General features: G+C 41.2%; 1 protein-coding gene across 1 annotated transcript in view; it reads left to right on the top strand.

Annotated features, from left to right (window-relative positions):
- Positions 1-18,908, top strand: part of Dock2 (dedicator of cytokinesis 2) — a 409,830-nt gene that overhangs the window by 158,887 nt on the left and 232,035 nt on the right. The window contains exon 26 of the mRNA XM_040748446.1: positions 2,653-2,801. Within this exon, the coding sequence (XP_040604380.1) occupies positions 2,653-2,801 (149 nt within the window). The remainder of the gene's footprint in view (positions 1-2,652; positions 2,802-18,908) is intronic.

The following is an 18,908-nucleotide window of genomic DNA, read 5'->3' as shown; positions in this document are numbered from 1 at the left end:
AGGGACTGAGCCAAGCACCTCAGGGATGCTAAGCAGATGCTCTGCCTGGCACTACATTCCCAGTCATAGCCATATTTTAAACTCAAGATAACTGACCATTCTTTCCCACCATCCTTCAAGGTCTTTGGAGACTTTTGGCCTCAACAGAATACAAACATTTTATGTCAGAAGTATGAAGCTGGTATAACAACGACCATTTCTGTTTTTATTGTCACACCTGGCTCACTACAGTGGCAGCTCTGTGCTCTTCAGCTGCTGTAGTCATTCTATATATTGCCATGACAATGAATCTTCTCAAGGGGCATTTTTGGTGACTCTCTCCTCCAGACAGCTGTAGAGGAGGGAAGACATTCAGCTACACTGTATATCTCCTTTGTGAATTTACTTGCAAAATTAACTTTTGAAGAGAAGGGTGATGCTTATCTTCTGATGTTTTAAAAATGGGAACAATGGTGAGGCATACCTGGGCCATGGAATATCCTGAAGTTGGGATAATTGTCCATGTTTTTGGAAGAGTTTCTTGCCTGAAGTGATCTTACTTGGTTTTCCTGTCCCATGTACCCTAACACCTATGATTTCCTCTAACAAATCCAAAGGTTCAAAGTTGCAACTTAATATCCCTTTTTAAAATGCATTTTGAAGCAAATGTCTAAACAAACATGAAGGACATTTCTTCTCTAGGTCTGTGAGCAACAAAAGTCTACTTTGGAAAAGTCACATATAAACAAATATATTCAGAAGATGAGTCATTCATAGACGCTGGAAAAGCTGCAGAACTAGTCATCAGGGAAGGCAGAGATAGAGTAGATCTGAGGAGGGAACATAGGCGAGGGTATGTGGCCTCCTCCATGCAGATGACAGTGGAACTCCATGAGGTCTGGATCTCCATGCAAGGGTTCAGAGCACAGGCTGTGACCACTCAGGATCCATCACTTCCTACCCGTGCACACATAAGGTCAGCAAAATGGAGAGATAGTTACGCCTTCCCCTCCTGTGACCAGGAAGAAAAACTGAGTTAACTCTTGCCAAATATTTCAAATGTCACATCTAAGTCTAGCATGCTGTAATCACTCCTTGTATGTTAGTAGTTAGTAATGTCATCTGTTACCATTATAAATGGTTCCTTGAGATTCCCATGTCAGGCACCACCCTATTTAGGACTCAGTGCTCAGCCCATATCCTGAGGAGTGCAGGCCCCTTCCAGCAGTTTCCCAGGGTTTGAGCCTGTGGTGGGATGCCTTCCCCAGAACCAGTCAGGGCGCTGGCCAGAAGATGGAGTACGGGTGTGGAAGTGGAAATCAAGAACTGTGCTTGGCCATTTTCATCTTCACCTTGGTTTCGTTTCTGCCCTTTTTAACTGTTCATTGTGTCGGTTGGATTTTAAGTACCTAATGGCAAAAGAACCACAACTCCTCCCTGTACCTTCAGAAACCTGGTGTCTCAAAAGATAAAGGAAACGTTCAACATCTAGTTGTTGGATTGAACTTAAATGGCATTCTGGTGCATATGATTCATGTCTTAGTTCAAGTAGCATCTGGCTGTGGATGGTTTGAAATACTTTTGGATCTTTTTTCTCCCTTAAAGGTTTTGCTTTATAGGGAAAATGTAGAGATAAAATTGTATAAGACTTTAGAACACTGCAGAAAAGTCCTGAGACAGCATCATCAGGAAAGATTCTCTTTTCTACGAGAGTTCTAGTTTATTTAATATGAAAGCAGTGTGCACAGGAATCAGGTGGAAGGTGGTTCAATTTTTTAAAATTTTTATTTAAATTAGAAGCAAGCTTGTTTTATATGTCAATCCCAGTTCTCTCTCCTTCCCCTTCTCCCCTGCCTGGTTGTTCAATGTTTGTTTGTTTTTTTTTTGCAATTTGAAAAATGCCCCAAAATAGGATTTTGGCCAACTAGGAAACGTATCTGTGATTTGAGAATGTTTATAGTGGTCAAATAATTAAGTTAGTTGTCATATGTAAAAATATAAAAATTACTCTCAGGAATATTGGTATCAAGGGCCTAAGCAACACATGTAGCCATGCCTCATATTTTAAAAGCAGATATAATCAAAAGACACTCTAGGATTCATTCTGCTTATATATGGAAAGTCATACACAAAGATCATGATAGTTTATAACCACAATATGATATGAATTAAAGTAAGCATAAAATAAAAATGAGACTAGGAGAATTTATACTGCAACATTTGAATATATGTATATGTATTTACACATTTAAACATATGACATAAATACGTAGTTGATTCTAGGGAATGAGGGGTGGGGAGAAACCAGGATTATGAATTATATTCTAAGGAAATCTTAACCTAACCTTTAATACTTAATACTTTTACAAGGAAAATATATTTGTTAATTATCACCTAATAAAAGATCATATAAATTGTTATTTAAGTTCTATAATAATATAATTATAAATCTATCATAAGGGTATGCATATTATAAATATATAGAATATGTTATATTTACTTATAATCATAATATAAAGGTGAATGTTTTCATGAAAAATGATAAAGAACAATATATTTTCTATATGTGCATACACTATACACATGCATGTACATACATATGTGAAATATATATGAAGGAAAGAAAGGAAACTAAACAGGAAGCACACATGCCTGTCACTACTTTGCTTCCAGAATGCCGGGACATTCTGCTTCCTGTTATCACCAAAGAGCTGAAGGAGCTGCTGGAGCAGAGGGACGATGGGCAGCACCAGGTCTTGGAGAAGAAGTACTGTGTGGAACTGCTCAACAGCATCTTAGAGGTCCTTAGCTGTCAGGATGCGGTGAGTCCTCAGGATGGGGCTGATGCCCTGAACTCAGATCTGGGCTCAGTTGACAAAGCCGTGGAACACTAATGCTGATGACAAGTATCTAAAGAGAAAAATCAACACTTGCTCTGCAGGCTGAACACCACAGTGGCCTATCCCTCATGGCTGTGGATGATGGAGCTGGGATAGGCAGCGGTTAAGAGTGTGCATTTTGTCATCCTGTATCCTAGTGGACGGGTTTCCCCCACAAGTGCAGGCATGAAGAGCATCAGTCTTTCTAGGTGGTTTGCACATGCCTCATCTGTTTCTGCATTCCTAGTTTTCAGGGCTTCCAAGGGGAGCTTATGCCCATATAGTCAAGAGAACAAGCTTGAGGGGCTTGAGTTTGGTGTCTCAGATGAACTCTTACAGTAATATAAATAGTTAAGACTCTTCCTGGGGCTGGAGAAATGGCTCAGGTGTGAAGAGCAATGTCTGCTCTTCTAGTTCAATTTCCAGAACCCACATGGTGGCTCACAACCATAATAGGATCTGATGCCTTCTTCTGGCACACAAGTAGACATGCAGAGCACTTATGCATAAGATATAAATAAATTAAATTAAAAACTCTTCCTGCCTTAGTCAATCTCGCAGGCCCATGCCCCAGAGAAAGGATGTGGCATGTGATGGAAGAGGGACAAAGCTGAAACTGTGAAGCCAATGTGCATATGATTGTCATTGTTTAGTCATCCAGGGACAGACTTGGAGCCTTCATGTCTCAGTGAAGTGCTGCAGACTTCTGAAGGACAGACCCTAGAAAGAGTGGTGCAGGCTGCCGGGCAGTGCCGAGACACAGCTCAGACTCACTGAGAACCACAGGGGGGAGGACAGGGCTCTTGCTTGGTTTGGCCTAAGTTTCTGTGGAAAGATCTCAAGTGCCCTGCTTTTATGTGGAACTGCACTCAGAAGACTTAGAGCCAACAATCAAGAAGTCTTTCCCGGGTGTGTATGTAACCTTTACTCCTCAGCACTTTCTCTTCTTGCCGAGTCCTCAGAGAGGAGACTTAGTGGATGAACTCTCTTCTGTGGTGGGCTGTAACTTTAAACCTTCACAAGGTGGTTTTTCTGTGCTGCTTAGCCCTCATAGTCAGCCACAGTATCAACCTCCCATTGTGTGGTTTCTCTTATCTCTTCCTTCTGTACTTACCATCCTAATTAACAATCTTCTGATTATTGGGTGAAAGCAGAAGCTTGCTTCATTTATTCATCCATCCATCATTCATTCATTTACTCAGATAGACATAAAGAGCACCAAGTGTGGGCTAGACATTGGGAATACAGAACATGAAATGGTTCCTCAAGAATGTCATTATTGAAATATAAATAAGCAACTGGAATTTGCAGGCTCAGTATTTGTAATTTGAAATCCCAACTCTGAAATGCCCCCAAGATGAAAACTTCAAAGAACCATGTGTTAAGGACATAGATAGAAAAATTCTAGTCCTTGAAATCTTGTTTCAGGTACAAATTATTATTATTAAAATTATTTATTGTGTAATCAATAGGTGATCCTTAAATTAGGATTATGTTTTTGGTTAAAAAGTTTGTACTCTGGTTAATGAAATTCTCTAAAATTATTTTCATATTGTGTTTCTAAAGTATACGTGGAAAATAAATGAATGTCATGCTTAGACATGGGTCCCAAACACAAGACATTTCATTGAATATATGTAATAAATGTGTCTTTAAACTCTAAAATCAACATGTAATGTCATAACTAAACGCTATATGTATGCTAAAAGTACTAGACCTCCCAAGAAGTGACAATTGTATATGTAGGAGAGCTAGGGTATGAAGGACATTCATTGAGGAAGCATTTACAAAGAAAGTGAAACTTCAGCTGATGTTCAAACATTAAAAATAATTATGTCACTCACTATTTACTGTTTTCTAGGTACTGTGCAAAATGCAATCGATACATTCTTATTAATCTGCCCCTAAGTAGTGAGGTTTGTTATTCCCATTTCATGAAAAACATTTAGATTCATAATCAATTAATACTTAAGGCCAGGCAAAGTAATTCAAGCTGAGGTTCATCAGACTATGCGGTGTGTATAATCATGGGCTTAAAGATACAAGGGCAGGGCCATTTCCTTCATTTCCACATCCCTGCTCCATGGAAAGAGAAGATGGACCCTGAGAGCTTGAATACTCAGCCGTCCTTGCAGGGATGAGACCAGGATAATAGTGTTTCTCAGTACATCTGCCCACCATTCAGCAGGTGCTGGGCTTTGCCATTTGATCTTTACTGTTACTTTAAGTGTGTGTGTGTGTGTGTGTGTGTGTGTGTGTGTGTGTGTGTGGTCTTACAGTGTATAGGTATGGGAGCTGGCTCTTCATTTCTCTAGAAATATCTGAATGAATGTTTCCCTCTTGTTGAATAGCTAATGTGCAGCAAATGGGTCTTTACATTTCATTATGGAAAATGTCGTAGATACTTGGGAATTCATGGTTTTGGGAAGCACAATTATGATGAGCATTCCTAGTCCTCTTATTCCTGATGTAGGTCGTGGCCATTTCTTTTGTGCATTACCTGCTGAAGCTCCACCCACCTGAGGGCAGTGGCGCTTCCAGCTCTGCTTTCCATAGTGCCATCATTTTGCAACTTCAGCACTATTACAGATCCTACCTCGCTTCTGTGAGAGGAAGCTGCTGTCTCACCCAGCCTCAGTACTCAGGGCTTCAAAGTGTACAGGGAGTGGGAGGCCCTGAGTAACTCCTGGACTCAGTGTGTAGGAGGTGTGGTGTCACCTCCACAGTCTCAGTCACTTGGGTAATGAGATCTGATTAGAGACAGAGCCAACTCCTCTCTCAGGATAAGCAGCTGTCTCATGGAGGAGTTATCCAATGGGATGATCACCACCGACCTGGTGCAAGATTCTGACCTGGTGAACTTCACATCACACCTCTGGTTTATGAAGGTTAAAAAAATAGGTCTCTGTCTGTTGAACATTTCTTCTCAGACTCTGTGGTTCTGAGCACACTGAGCTAGACTGCAAATCAGAACCCTAAGCTACCTCATTGAAACCTCTCTTGTTCTATTCAACTGTGGCTCTCAGGCCCAACTTTACCTGGGGAGCTTTTGAAAGATGGCAATGCTGACACCATAGCCCAAGTCTTGTGATGTCATTGCTAAGGGACTGGAGAAGAAAGTGTTGCAGTGAGAAGTTGACTGGGTAATGGATGGCAGGCCAAAGTTCATGGTCCCAGTGCAGAAGGGTTCAATGCCAAGCTTGCACCTTGGTGATCTGGGGGACATTGAAGCATGGTTTGATCATAAGTTCTGGAGGACTGCATCTGATACCTGATTGCTTATTTCTGTCACCAAGTGCCCAGGTGACTTCTATGCTGTTGGCTGAAGACCATACTGGAATGTGACTCATTTTACTTTTCTTCAGTATTTCCTTGAATTAGAGCAGTAACCTTGCTGTTACCCCTTAATACAGTTCCTCATGTTGTGGTGACCCCCAACTATAAAATTATTTTTGTTGCTACCACATAACTGTACTTTTGCTATTGTTATGAATTGTAATGTAAATATCTGATAAGTGATCCCCAAAGGGGTCTGGACCCACAGGTTGAGAATCACCCAACTAGAGGATCATCTAGGCTCCTTCTCACTTCTTTGCCTCCTTAATTCAAGAGCCCTATCCAATATAGATTTAATAAGCCATGGGATAACAGAGGCTTCCAACCCACTCATCCCACTTAGGAATTCATTTTGGCAGGATTAGCAGTGACATGGAGTATACAGAGACCTGACTCTGAAAACTCAGACATATGAACAACTGGATTGTATGCAGCTACTTTAAAAAATGAATTTATGACATTTGGAGAAAAGTGGATACAACTAGAAACCATTATGTCAAGCAAAATAAGCCAGATTCAAGAAGTTAAGTATGCATACATATGTAGAATCCAAGTTTAAAATTATACATACATATGTATCACTTTATACTTATGCTTATATATGTGCTTGTAGGTTACAAAGCTAAAAATGGGATCATGATGAGGGAGGAAAAGATCTTAGGGGAGTTGGGAAATAGAGAGGGTAATGTAATATATGTAACAGGAAAACAGTTCTGATTAACTGGGGGCAAAGATGGAGCTGTAGGTGGGAGGGCCGTAGGGGTTGGGGGAGTGGAGGGAATGGGAACCATGTATAATAACAAGTAAGTTTGAAGGTGAGACCCATTACTTTGCATGCTTATACACAAAATCAGTTTAAAAGAAGGGAGGGAAGGAACCCAGACCATGGGACATCATGTTTGTTTTGTACAGGTGCCAACTTTCCAACACTTGGACTTTGGAGACACATTTAGAAAGGCCATCCAGAGCAAGTGTCCTGAATTTCCCTTCTGCTTATTTGGACCCTCTATCCTCATACTAGAACAACTAGTTATCACTGATTCTTAGTTGATGTTATGCAGTATTCCTTATCCCAGCCCAGGCTTAGATGATGACCACTGACTGGGACTATTTCTGGGGAAGAACCATGTGTTGGAGTGTAGCTGATAGTGTGTCCTGTGGGATGCAAGCTTCCATTTGGGGCTGGCACCTGTGTTTGGATGATGGGAAAGGATGCTTTCTTTCATTGTCACTATTGGGGTAATTATAGCTCTGCCCAGGAGGCTACCAGATTCTCTGGGTGGCTTATGACAGCGCAAGCCATCTTTCTTAGCCTGGGTGGAGGGTTTTAATTATCTATTTAGATGATAGCGTTAAATTTCCTTACATAGCTGCCATACTTACACTTAGCATATGAAGGATGCCAGCTCAATTGAGGAAGAACAACCTGGCTTCTATGCCCATTAATCCCTTTTTTCTTTGTCACTGAGCAAGTTGGGCTGTCAATTCCAGTGACCCGCCCCCAAAAGGTGGCTTCCCAGGGACTCATCCTGTACCTTATGAGGAATTCATACAATTTAATTTTGCACCTGAAATCGATGGGGTGTTCCCCCCCTAAACCAGGGTTTTCATTTTTATATTCCACTCCATGAGGAGAAAGGAGGGTGACCTTTTTATACCTCACTTAGCAATCAAGTGGTTAAAATTGAGTTTGTATTCTCAAAGTGGAAAAGGATTGTTCATACCTGATTCATGGGGCTACAGGTACCTAGAATCACCATTTAAGAAAATGAAAGGTGTGGTAACCCTCACCTTTAAACCCAGCACTGGGCAGACAGAGTCACCTACAAGTTCAAGACCCAACTGGGATGCAGACTGAAGCCCTGTATCTTTTAAACATGTGGGTTTTTCAGTCTGTTGACTGTGCCTGGGTGTGGGCATGAGGAAGGTGTTAAGGTCAACCCTGTGCAGTGCCTTTGGCCTCTCGACAACTTCAACACTAGTATGCTTGTACCCAGAGCATTCTTTCAAGTTCCCATTCCTTCTCTGTGTAGAGGACCCCGAATTCCTATTAGCCTTAGAGATCCTCAGAGATTTCTCACTGCATCCTCACTCTCCCTCATCCCCAGGGTGAACTGAAAAAACTTTGTTATCTTCAATTTTGTGATTTTTCTCCATGGCACCTGAGATGATAGTCCTGTACCGACTCTTCTATGTTACATGTTTCTGCATCTCTCACCAGCCAGGTTTGGAGCATAGATGCCCAGAGTACCAGTCTCATCCTCCAAATCACCACAGGCGAGTTCCACCCTGCTCCATCCTTCTGCTCCTGTCTCAAGCTTACTGTGTTTCCTTTCTTAGTTTCTGTGTCTTCTTGGCATCACTTGAAAGTGCCCATTGCTCTTTGCCTAGCTAAATCCTATGTAAGGCAAGTTCTGGAGTCATATAAATGTCACTGTCCTTGTGGATTCTTCTCTTAATCCTCCTTCCTTCCTGTGCTGCGGTCCCTGAGAGCCACTTACCTACTGTATTGTGTACTTTTGTGGTCATACTCTGAGTACTAGCCTATCTGCTGCAAGGCAGAAGTGTCCTGTGGTAAAGATCAGCTATGCTTGCTTCTACTGCTGCCATCCAGCACTGAATGGCTCCTGAGGCTGCCTTGCAGGGACCCATGTGCTAAGTGCTGCACAGGCCCCCTCAAACAAGGAATGACAAGCCCAGAATCTCCCCTAGGATGCTCTGGTGCTATCATTTTCTTTGCTGTCTTTGGAGGTCATTGGCAAAGGGGTCCAATTAATCCAAGCTCCCTACTGGTCTGCATGAGACCTCTTGTTTTATCAAAACCAAATTTTTATTCAATTGATTTTAGAGAACTTAATTGGTTTCTATTAGTGACTCACGGACCAGACAGTGTCCTTTCTCAACATCAGAAGGAATCCCACCGGGTGTGGCTGAACAGCTGGTTTGTGCAGGGTAGCCTGGGCTGCCATGGAAACAGAATGACATAGAATGATGCTTTTTATTACAACACTTCTTTAGGTTGCTTTTCCGATAAGGATTAAAATGAGGTGGGGGTGAGAACTTTTATGGAAATTCACACTTAGCTGAGTCCTTTCCAGTTGGTTGTTGTGAATCTCCTAGGTGTTTTATTTTTTATTTATTTATTTTTATTGTTGTTTTGTTTGTGGGAAAAAGGTTGCTTTAGGGATTATTGTTGTTGCTATACCACACAGTATTATTGACTGTGTGGTCTGCTCTGTTGGGCTCCAGGCAGGATCCCGGTTCTGACCAATGGCTTCCTTTACTTCCGCCTAATAAATAATTCTTACATTTTATCCTCATCTTCTACTCCCTCCTTCTCAGAGAACCCAGAGCTTCCAGCAATCTGACTGGAAGAGGGTCAAGAGAGGCCACTGCTGCCTCTTGCCATTACCATCTAATTCCCGGGATTCAATACAACCCTGCCAAAGCAGCAGTGGTTTCTTCTAACCTAGCTGCCCCCTTCCCAGTATTCAAATTAAAGGCATGGAGACAAGGCTTGCTGACAGTCTTTTGTCTGTAGGACATCCCATAGAGTGACCAGGCTTAAAGATGACAGCTGGGAGCCCAGGATCCTCTTTCCCCTCACTCTTCCTCCACTTCCATGGTGTGAAAGGTGCCCTCCACAGGCTGTCTGAAAGGATGACACAACTCTTGTTTGTCTGTGCCTGACATGCTGAAATGGGGTTCATGATGCTTCTGATGCTACCAAGGAAACTAAGCCTCAGAGAGCAATGAATTATCAACAGGAAGAAAATTCTCCTCTTACCCAAATTCACAGCCCTTCCTACCACCGCACGCTGATATTCCTGTTTCTCTAGTGTTCTTGCCCTACAGGTCAGTGATCATACTTTGGAGCTTATCCCATGGATAAGCTCATGGCTTATTCCGTTAGTGTTTGGACATTTCTCGGTACGTGCAGTAATCTACAAATGGTGCCACCGGTGGCCAGGGTAGGGGAGAGATCATACCATTGTTTCCTTTTACCTCTGGAGTCCTGAAAAATGATCAAAGCTCTCATTAAATTGGGACATACTCCACAGCAATGTCAGTATTACAATAATGTATGCCTATGGAAAGATTCAGCATATTCCAGGGCTATAACATGCACTCTGTGATGTTTTCCTTCTTCCTTAGTGTCCCGTGTTCCCCCTGTGCTCCTACACTATAGTTTTTGAAAACAAATCTGTAATCCTTTTAAGGCCAGCAAAGGGTCAAGTGGCCTGCAGTGGAAATGACAGACAAGGACTGATCCCAGGGACAACTGTAGCCAGATTAGCCTGGAAGGCAAGCTCCAGGTCAGGACTGGTGGTGGCAGATGTTTTGGTCATTCTCTGGCTGGTAGGAGGCTTGTGGAGGAGCAGCAGATGTTGCATCTGGGTACAGCTTTCAGCACCAGGGTTCAGTCCATCAGGGGGGAATCCTAAAGGGAAATGTCATACTGCTTTTTCAAGGGCTCCTTTGGAATATTCCAGATCCCCTGGGCTTATGAAAGCCTTTGTACCAATTGTGGTATTTCGGAATTCACATATACCAAATCCCAGGTGTCAGGGGTTGACTTCTTAAGAATTTTATGAGACAATTGCTAAGTAACTGCCTTGATTAAACATTTATTTAAGTCTATAATTAAATGGGCCACATTAAAATCAAAAGTAGTTGGTACTAAAGTATTCCTAATTAGCTTGTAAGGTTTTATTTTTACCTATGCACTTAAGATTATTTACATCTATTGTATCTGAGTGGCAGAAATTCAATGGAACATTTGGTTATTGTACCTAGAAATCAACCAGGAAGAAAGTATTTAAGGCAAAAAAATGGGTGCACATTATATATCATGGCCAGCATTTAAAAATACATTTCCCAGGCAAACAGTTCACAAAAGTCTACTTTCATACCATTTCCAGGAATCCAGAGGGATTACTCCAAAACAGAAAAACCTGTGGATTCTGTCCCCAGTGACTTGAATGTGCTGGTGTTCCGTGGTCCTCACAGGACTGGTGGAAAAGATTGCCTTCTGGGGATGTATTGATTTGAAGACAAACTGAACATCCAACCTTAACCCAGGGAGGGGAGATTTGGCTCATTTCTTGTGGCAATGCTTATTGATCGGTGATGGCTTTTTCCCAAAGAGTGCTGAGAATTTTGAAGTCTTGTATAGGCTGCTGGGGGAAAAAAGCCTAGAGAGGGGAAGGAGTGGGGATAGAGGATTTGCTAGTCTCCTATAGAAGTCTGTATGGGAAAGGCAGGTTTGATGTGGTGATTATCTTTACCCTTAATGACAATATAAAAGTTGATCTTTTGATTAAGTGAGCACCAGTGTATTCATTGTTGATGGGAAGAACCAACAGTGGATCTTAAAGAAATGAGCAGAAGTATGAGAAGCAGAATATTTGAGAAGTCGTGAAGCGCTTTCCTTAAGTATCTATTTTCTCATGGTAGGGAGAAGCACTAACTTCAGAGTGGAGGAACCAGAAAGACATGATCAGAAAAAAACAAACTCTGGCTCCAGTTTTTCTTATAGTACTTGTGCAACACAGGGCACTTCTGATTCCAGGTTGCAGGGATGAGTCCCCACAGACTACGTAAGCAATAATTGCTGCCACACACACCAGCTTGGTATCCTCTAATGCTGATCCTGTCTACCTGGAGGTAGAATGCTATCCCCAGTCCTTGTGTGTCCCCACTTCTGAAGCTACTTGCAAGACTTGAGTTGCTTTACTTGTGCTTCTAATTGACCCATATAATTTAGGATTACCCCACACCCTCCTTTTATTCAATCAATATCCTGGAGGAGCTCCCAGGACTTGTGTTTACTTGATTATTAAAGGGGATGATGGATCCATATAGCAAGGTATGGGATAATGGGCTCTGGGCTCTCGGTCCTCCTGTCTGAGAACTTCACTCTCTCTAACAGCAGTTCTCAACCTGTGGGTCATGACTCCTTTGGGGGTCATATATCAGTATCAGATATATGGAATGCATGCAGGTCCACTAGACCCCAGCAGACCAAGCAACCCTGAGCCTGCTGAGATTGCTAGGCCACTCCATCCCCCACTCAGGGCAGAGGTGAGCTCTGGGCCCACCTTGGGACCCAATTTCCTTCCACTTACCCACCCAGGATCTCCTGGCCTGGGGACTGCGAGCAGGTCAACTTACCCCTGGCTCACCAAGCAACCATGAGTCTGCCAACATCACTGTCCTATTCCATCTCTCACCTACCTGGAGAGGGAGTGCCTAAGACCCACCTGCACCCACCGCAAGGCAAGACCCATCAGATTACTGGACCTGTGTGCCCCCACTGGAAGAGAACCTTGAACTCATACCCACGAGGAGAGGAAGAAACCCCACTGGAAGAAGGGATGGGAGGAATACAATATAAGAACACACTCAACAACAGAAAAACCAATATGACACCACCAGAGTCTAGGGATTCTACACCAGCAAGACCTGAACATCTCAACACAGATGAAGCAGAAGAGAACGACCTTAAAAACAACTTCATGAAGATGGTAGACACCCTAAAAGAGGAAATGAAAAAATCCTTTAAAGATAATGAAGAAAAGACAAACCAAAAATTGCATGAAACAATTTAAACAGTGCAAGGATTGAAAGCTGAAATAGAAACAATTAAAAAAAAACACAAACTGAAGGAATGCTGGAATTAGAAAAAGTGGGTAAACAATCAGGAACTATAGATACAAACATAACCAACAGGATACAAGAGATGGAAGAGAGAATCTCAGGCATTGAGGATACACTAGGAGAAATAGATTCATCAACCAAAGAAAATCTTAAGTCAAACAAATCCCTAACACAAAACATCCAGGAAATATGTGACACCATAAAAAGACCAAACCTAAGAGTAATAGGTATAGAAGAAGGTGAAGAAGCCCAACTCAAAGGTGCAGAAAACATATTCAACAAAATCATAGAAGAAAGCTTTCACAATCTAAAGAAAGATATGCCAATGAAAGTACAAGAAACCTACAGAACACCAAATGGAGTGAACCACAAAAAAGTCCCCTTGTCACATAAAAAATAAAACACCAAGCATACAGAATAATGAAAGAAATTAAAGACTTCCTAGAATTCAATGAAAATAAAGACACATCATACCCAAACTTATGGGACACTTTGAAAGCAGTACTAAAAGGAAAGTTCATAGCACTAGGTACCCACAAGAAGAAACTGGAGAATAGTCACACTAGAGAATTAAAAGCACAACTGAAAACTCTAAAAAAGAAGCAAACTCACCCCAGAGGAGTAGATGCCAGGAAATAACCAAACTGAGGACTTAATAAAGTTGAAACAAAGAAAACTATACAAAGAACCAATGTAACAAAGAGTTGATTCTTTGAGAAATCCACAAGATAGACAAACCTTTATCCAAACTAACCAAAAGGCAGAGAGAGAACATGCAAATTAACAAAATCAGGAATGAATAAGGGGACATAACAACAGACACTGAGGAAATCCAGAGATTCTTCAGGTCATTCTTTGAAAACCTTTACTCCACAAAATTATAATATTTAAAGGAAATGAACAATTTTTTAGATATCACTTACCAAAATAAGATAAGCAATTTAAATAGACCTATAACCCCTAATGAAATAGAAGCAGTCATCAAAAGGCTTCCAACAAAAAAAGCCCAGGGCCAGATGATTTCAGTGCAGAATTCTATCAGAAATTCAAAGAAGAACTAATACCAATACTCCTCAAATGTTCCACACAATAGAAGCAGAGGGTTCATTGCCAGACTTTTTTTGCGAGGCTACAATTACCTTGGTACACAAGACACACAAAGACACAACTAAGAAAGAGAACTACAGACCAATATCTCTCATGAACATTGATGCTAAAATACTCAATAAAATTCTGGCAAAAACATCACCCTTTACAGTAGCCTAAAATATCTTGGGGCAATGCTAATCAAACAAGTGAATGACCTATATAGCAAGAACTTTGAATCTTTAAGGAAAGAAAGAAGATACCAGAGTATGGAAAGATCTCCCATGCTCTTAGATAGGTAGGATCAACATAGTAAAAATGGCAATCTTGCCAAAAGCAATCTACAGATTCAATGCAATCCCCATCAAAATACTGGCACAATTCTTCACAGACCTTGAAATAACAATAATCAGCTTTATATGCAAAAACAAAAGATCCAGGATAGCCAAAACAACCCTGTATAATAAAGGAACTTCCAGAGGCATCACCATCCCTGACTTCAAGCTCTATTATAGAGCTATAGGCCTGAAAACAGCTTGGTATTGGCACAAAGATAGACAGGTAGACGAATGGAATCGAATTGAAAACTCTGACATTAACCCACACACATAGCAAGACTTGATTTTTGACAAAGAAGCTAAAAATATACAATGAAAAAAAGAAAGCATCTTCAGCAAATGGTGCTGTCATAACTGGATGCTGACATGTAGAAGGCTACAGATAGATCCATGTCTATCACCATGCACAAAACTTAAGTCCAAATGGATCAAAGACCTCAACATAAATCCAGTCACACCGTACCTCTTCAAAGAGAAAGTAGAAGGTACCCTTGAACGAATTGGTACAGGAGACAGCTTTCTGAACATAACACTAGTAGCACAGACACTGATATTGACAAGTAATAAATGGGACCTCCTGAAACTGAGAAGCTCCTGTAAGACAAAGGACACAGTCAACAAGACAAAACGGCAGTTGGCAGAATGGGAAAGATATTCATTAATCCTATATCTGACAGAGGACTTATCTCCAAAATTTACAAAGAACTCAAGAAGCAAGTCTCCAAAACACCAAAGGATCCAATTAAAAAGTGGGATACAGATCAGCACGGGATCCAACACCAGCAAGACCCGAAAAGCACTACATAGATGAAGAAGAGGAGACAGACCTTAAAAATTATTTCATGAAGATGATGGAGACCCTCAAAGAAGAAACGAGGAAATCCCTTAAAGAAATAGAATAAAAAATAAACAAAAAAATCCATGAAATGGGGGAAAAATTCAAGAAATAAACAAATTTCTCAAAGAATCTAAAGAGCACCAAGAAAAAACAACCAAGAAAATTAAGGAAACAGCTCAAACAGTTGAAGGATTGAAAGCTGAAATAGAAACGATAAAGAAAACACAGAATGAAGGGATGCTGGAAATAGAAAAGCTCGGTAAACGGTCTGGAACTACAGATGCAAGTATCACCAATAGCACAGCTGAATGTTCTAGAACAAAAAGAAGCAAACTCCCCCAGGAGGAGCAGACGCCAGGAAATAATCAAATTGAGGGCTGAAATCAATCAAGTAGAAACCAGGAAAACACTGAGAAGAATCAATGAAACAAAGAGTTGGTTCTTTGAGAAAATCAACAAAATAGATAAACCTCTGTCCAAACTAACCAAAAGACAGAGACAGAACATGCTAATTAACAAAATCAGGGATGAAAAAGGGGACATAACAACGGACTCTGAGGAAATCAAGAGAATCATCAGGGCATACTTTGAAAATCTGTACTCCACAAAATTTGAAAATTTAAAGGAAATGGACAATTTCCTGGATAGATATCACTTGCCAAAACTAAATCAAGAACAGATAAATAATCTAAACAGACCTATAACCCCTAATGAAATAGAAGCAGTCATCAAAAGTCTCCCAAACAAAAAAAGCCCAGGCCCAGATGGCTTCAGTGCAGAATTCTACCAGAAATTCAAAGAAGAGCTCATTCCAATACTCGTCAAAGTATTCCACACAATAGAAGCAGGAGGCTCACTGCCAAACTCTTCCTACGAGGCTACAATTACCTTGATACCCAAGCCACACAAAGACACAACTAAGAAAGAGAACTATAGACCAATTTCCCTCATGAACATTGATGCAAAAATACTCAATAAAATACTTGCAAACCAGATACAAGAACACATCAGAAAAATCATCCACCATGATCAAGTAGGCTTCATTCCAGGAATGCAGGGATGGTTCAACATTAGAAAATCTATCAATGAAATCCACCATATTAACAATCTGCGAAAGAAAAACCACATGATCATCTCACTAGATGCTGAAAAAGCCTTTGACAAAATCCAGCACCCCTTCATGATAAAGGTCCTAGAGAAATCAGGGATAACAGGAACGTACCTGAATATAATAAAAGCAATATACAGTAAACCAACAGCCAACATCAAACTAAATGGAGAGAAACTCAAAGCAATTCCTCTAAAATCAGGAACAAGACAAGGCTGTCCACTCTCTCCATATCTCTTCAATATTGTACTTGAAGTTCTAGCTACAGCAATAAGACAACAAAAGGAGATAAAGGGGATACAAATAGGAAAAGAAGAAGTCAAACTTTCACTATTTGCAGATGATATGATAGTTTACATAAGTGACCCAAAAAACTCTGCAAGGTTACTCCTAGAGCTGATAAACACCTTCAGCAATGTGGCAGGATACAAGGTAAACTCAAAAAAATCAGTGGCCCTATTATATACAGATGATGAAGTGACTGAGAAAGAAATCAGAGAAACATCACCTTTTACAATAGCCAAAAACGGCATCAAATATCTGGGGATAATGTTAACCAAGGAAGTGAAAGACCTGTATATCAAGAACTTTGTGTCTTTGAAGAAAGAAATCAAAGAAGATACCAGAAAATGGAAAGATCTCCCATGCTCTTGGATTGGTAGGATCAACATAACAAAAATGGCAATCTTGCCAAAAGCAGTCAATGCAATCCCTATCAAAATTCCATCACAATTCTTCAAGGACCTGGAAAGAACATTAATCAACTTTATATGGAAAAACAAAAGGCCCAGGATAGCCAAAACATCCCTATACAATAAAGGAACTTCAGGAGGCATCACCATACCTGACGTCAAGCTCTATTATAGAGCTATAGTCCTGAAAACAGCTTGGTATTGGCACAAAAATAGGCAGGTAGACCAATGGAACCGAATCGAAAGCCCTAATTTTAACCCACACACCTATGAACACCTGATTTTTGACAAAGAAGCTAAAACTGTATAGTGGAAAAAAGAAAGCATCTTCAACAAATGGTGCTGGCATAACTGGGTACTGGTATGCAGAAGACTGCAGATAGATCCATGTTTATCGCCTTGTACAAAACTTAAGTCCAAATGGATCAAAGATCTCAACATACATCCAGCCACACTGAAACTTTTAGAAGAGAAAGTGGGAGATACTCTTCAACGAGTTGGTACAGGAGACCACTTCCTAAACATAACACCATTGGCACAGTCACTGAGATCGACAATTAACAAATGGGAACTTCTGAAACTAAAAAGCTTCTGTAAGGCAAAGGACACAGTCAAAAAGACAAAAAGGCAGGCCACAGAATGGGAAAAGATATTCACTAACCCTACATCTGACAGAGGGCTAATCTCCAAAATTTACAAAGAACTCAAGAAACAAGTCTCCAAAACACCAAAGGATCCAATTAAAAGGTGGGGTACAGATCTAAATAGAGAATTCTCAACAGAGGAGGCTAAAATGGCCAAGAGACACTTAAGAAAGTGCTCAACATCCTTAGCCATCAGGGAAATGCAAATCAAAACAACTCTGAGATACCATCTTACTCCTGTCAGAATGGCTAGAATCAAAAACACCGAAGACAATTTATGCTGGAGAGGATGTGGAGAGAGAGGAACACTCCTCCACTGCTGGTGGGAATGCCGACTCATACAGCCTCTTTGGAAATCAGTATGGAGATTCCTCAGGAAAATGGGAATTAATCTACCACTAGACCCAGCAATTCCACTCTTAGGCATTTATCCAAATGAGGCAGGTTCATACAACAAGTGTATCTGCTCCACTATGTTCATAGCAGCATTGTTTGTAATAGCCAGAACCTGGAAGCAACCTAGATGCCCCTCAACTGAAGAGTGGATAGAGAAAATGTGGTACATTTACACAATGGAGTATTACTCAGCAGAAAAAAACAATGGAATCTTGAAATTCGCAGGGAAATGGATAGCACTGGAAGAAACCATCCTGAGTGAGGTAACCCAGTCGCAAAAAGACAAACATGGTATGTACTCACTCATATATGGATTTTAGATATGGATCAGGATAGTGCCAGTCTGCACTTCCACAGATAGAGAGTCTGGGAAACAGGAAAGAACCTAAAAGATATGCATATATGCATAGTACCCAAGAGAAGAGGATGGAGACAAGATCCTCTGAATGGATGGGGATCACGGCGAGGGGTGGGGGGGAGTGGGACCTGGGAAGAATAGAGGGGGTAAAGAGGAAGGGAGTTGGTCATGGGGGAACAGGAAATTGAGGGGTGGGGGTAGAATAGGGGAAGAGGGAATCATAGGATCGAAGACAGATCAGGCACCAGAGTGACCTCGAGTGATCTAAAGGTATAACATCAATTGGCAAGCTAAGCAATAGTGGAGGGACCACCTCGAATGCCCATTCCTGATAATGAACTTGATGTCTATAACCATCCGGGAGCCTTCATCCTGTGACTGATGGAAGCAGAGGCAAACACACAACTAATCACTGAACTGAACCCAAGGAACCCAGTGACAGAGAGGAGTGATGAGCAAATTGGCAAAGAATGGGCTGGCAAAACCAGCAGAGACAGCTGATCTGAACAGGGGAGAGCTCTTGGACCCCAGACCGACAGTGGGGAGGCCAGCATGGGACTGATCTGGACCCCCCAAATGTGAGTGTCAGTGAGA

This window comes from Mesocricetus auratus, unplaced genomic scaffold (genome assembly GCF_017639785.1).
Source record: "Mesocricetus auratus isolate SY011 unplaced genomic scaffold, BCM_Maur_2.0 Super-Scaffold_100007, whole genome shotgun sequence".
NCBI lineage: Eukaryota > Metazoa > Chordata > Mammalia > Rodentia > Cricetidae > Mesocricetus > Mesocricetus auratus.
This window is presented reverse-complemented; position numbering and strand designations above follow the sequence as displayed.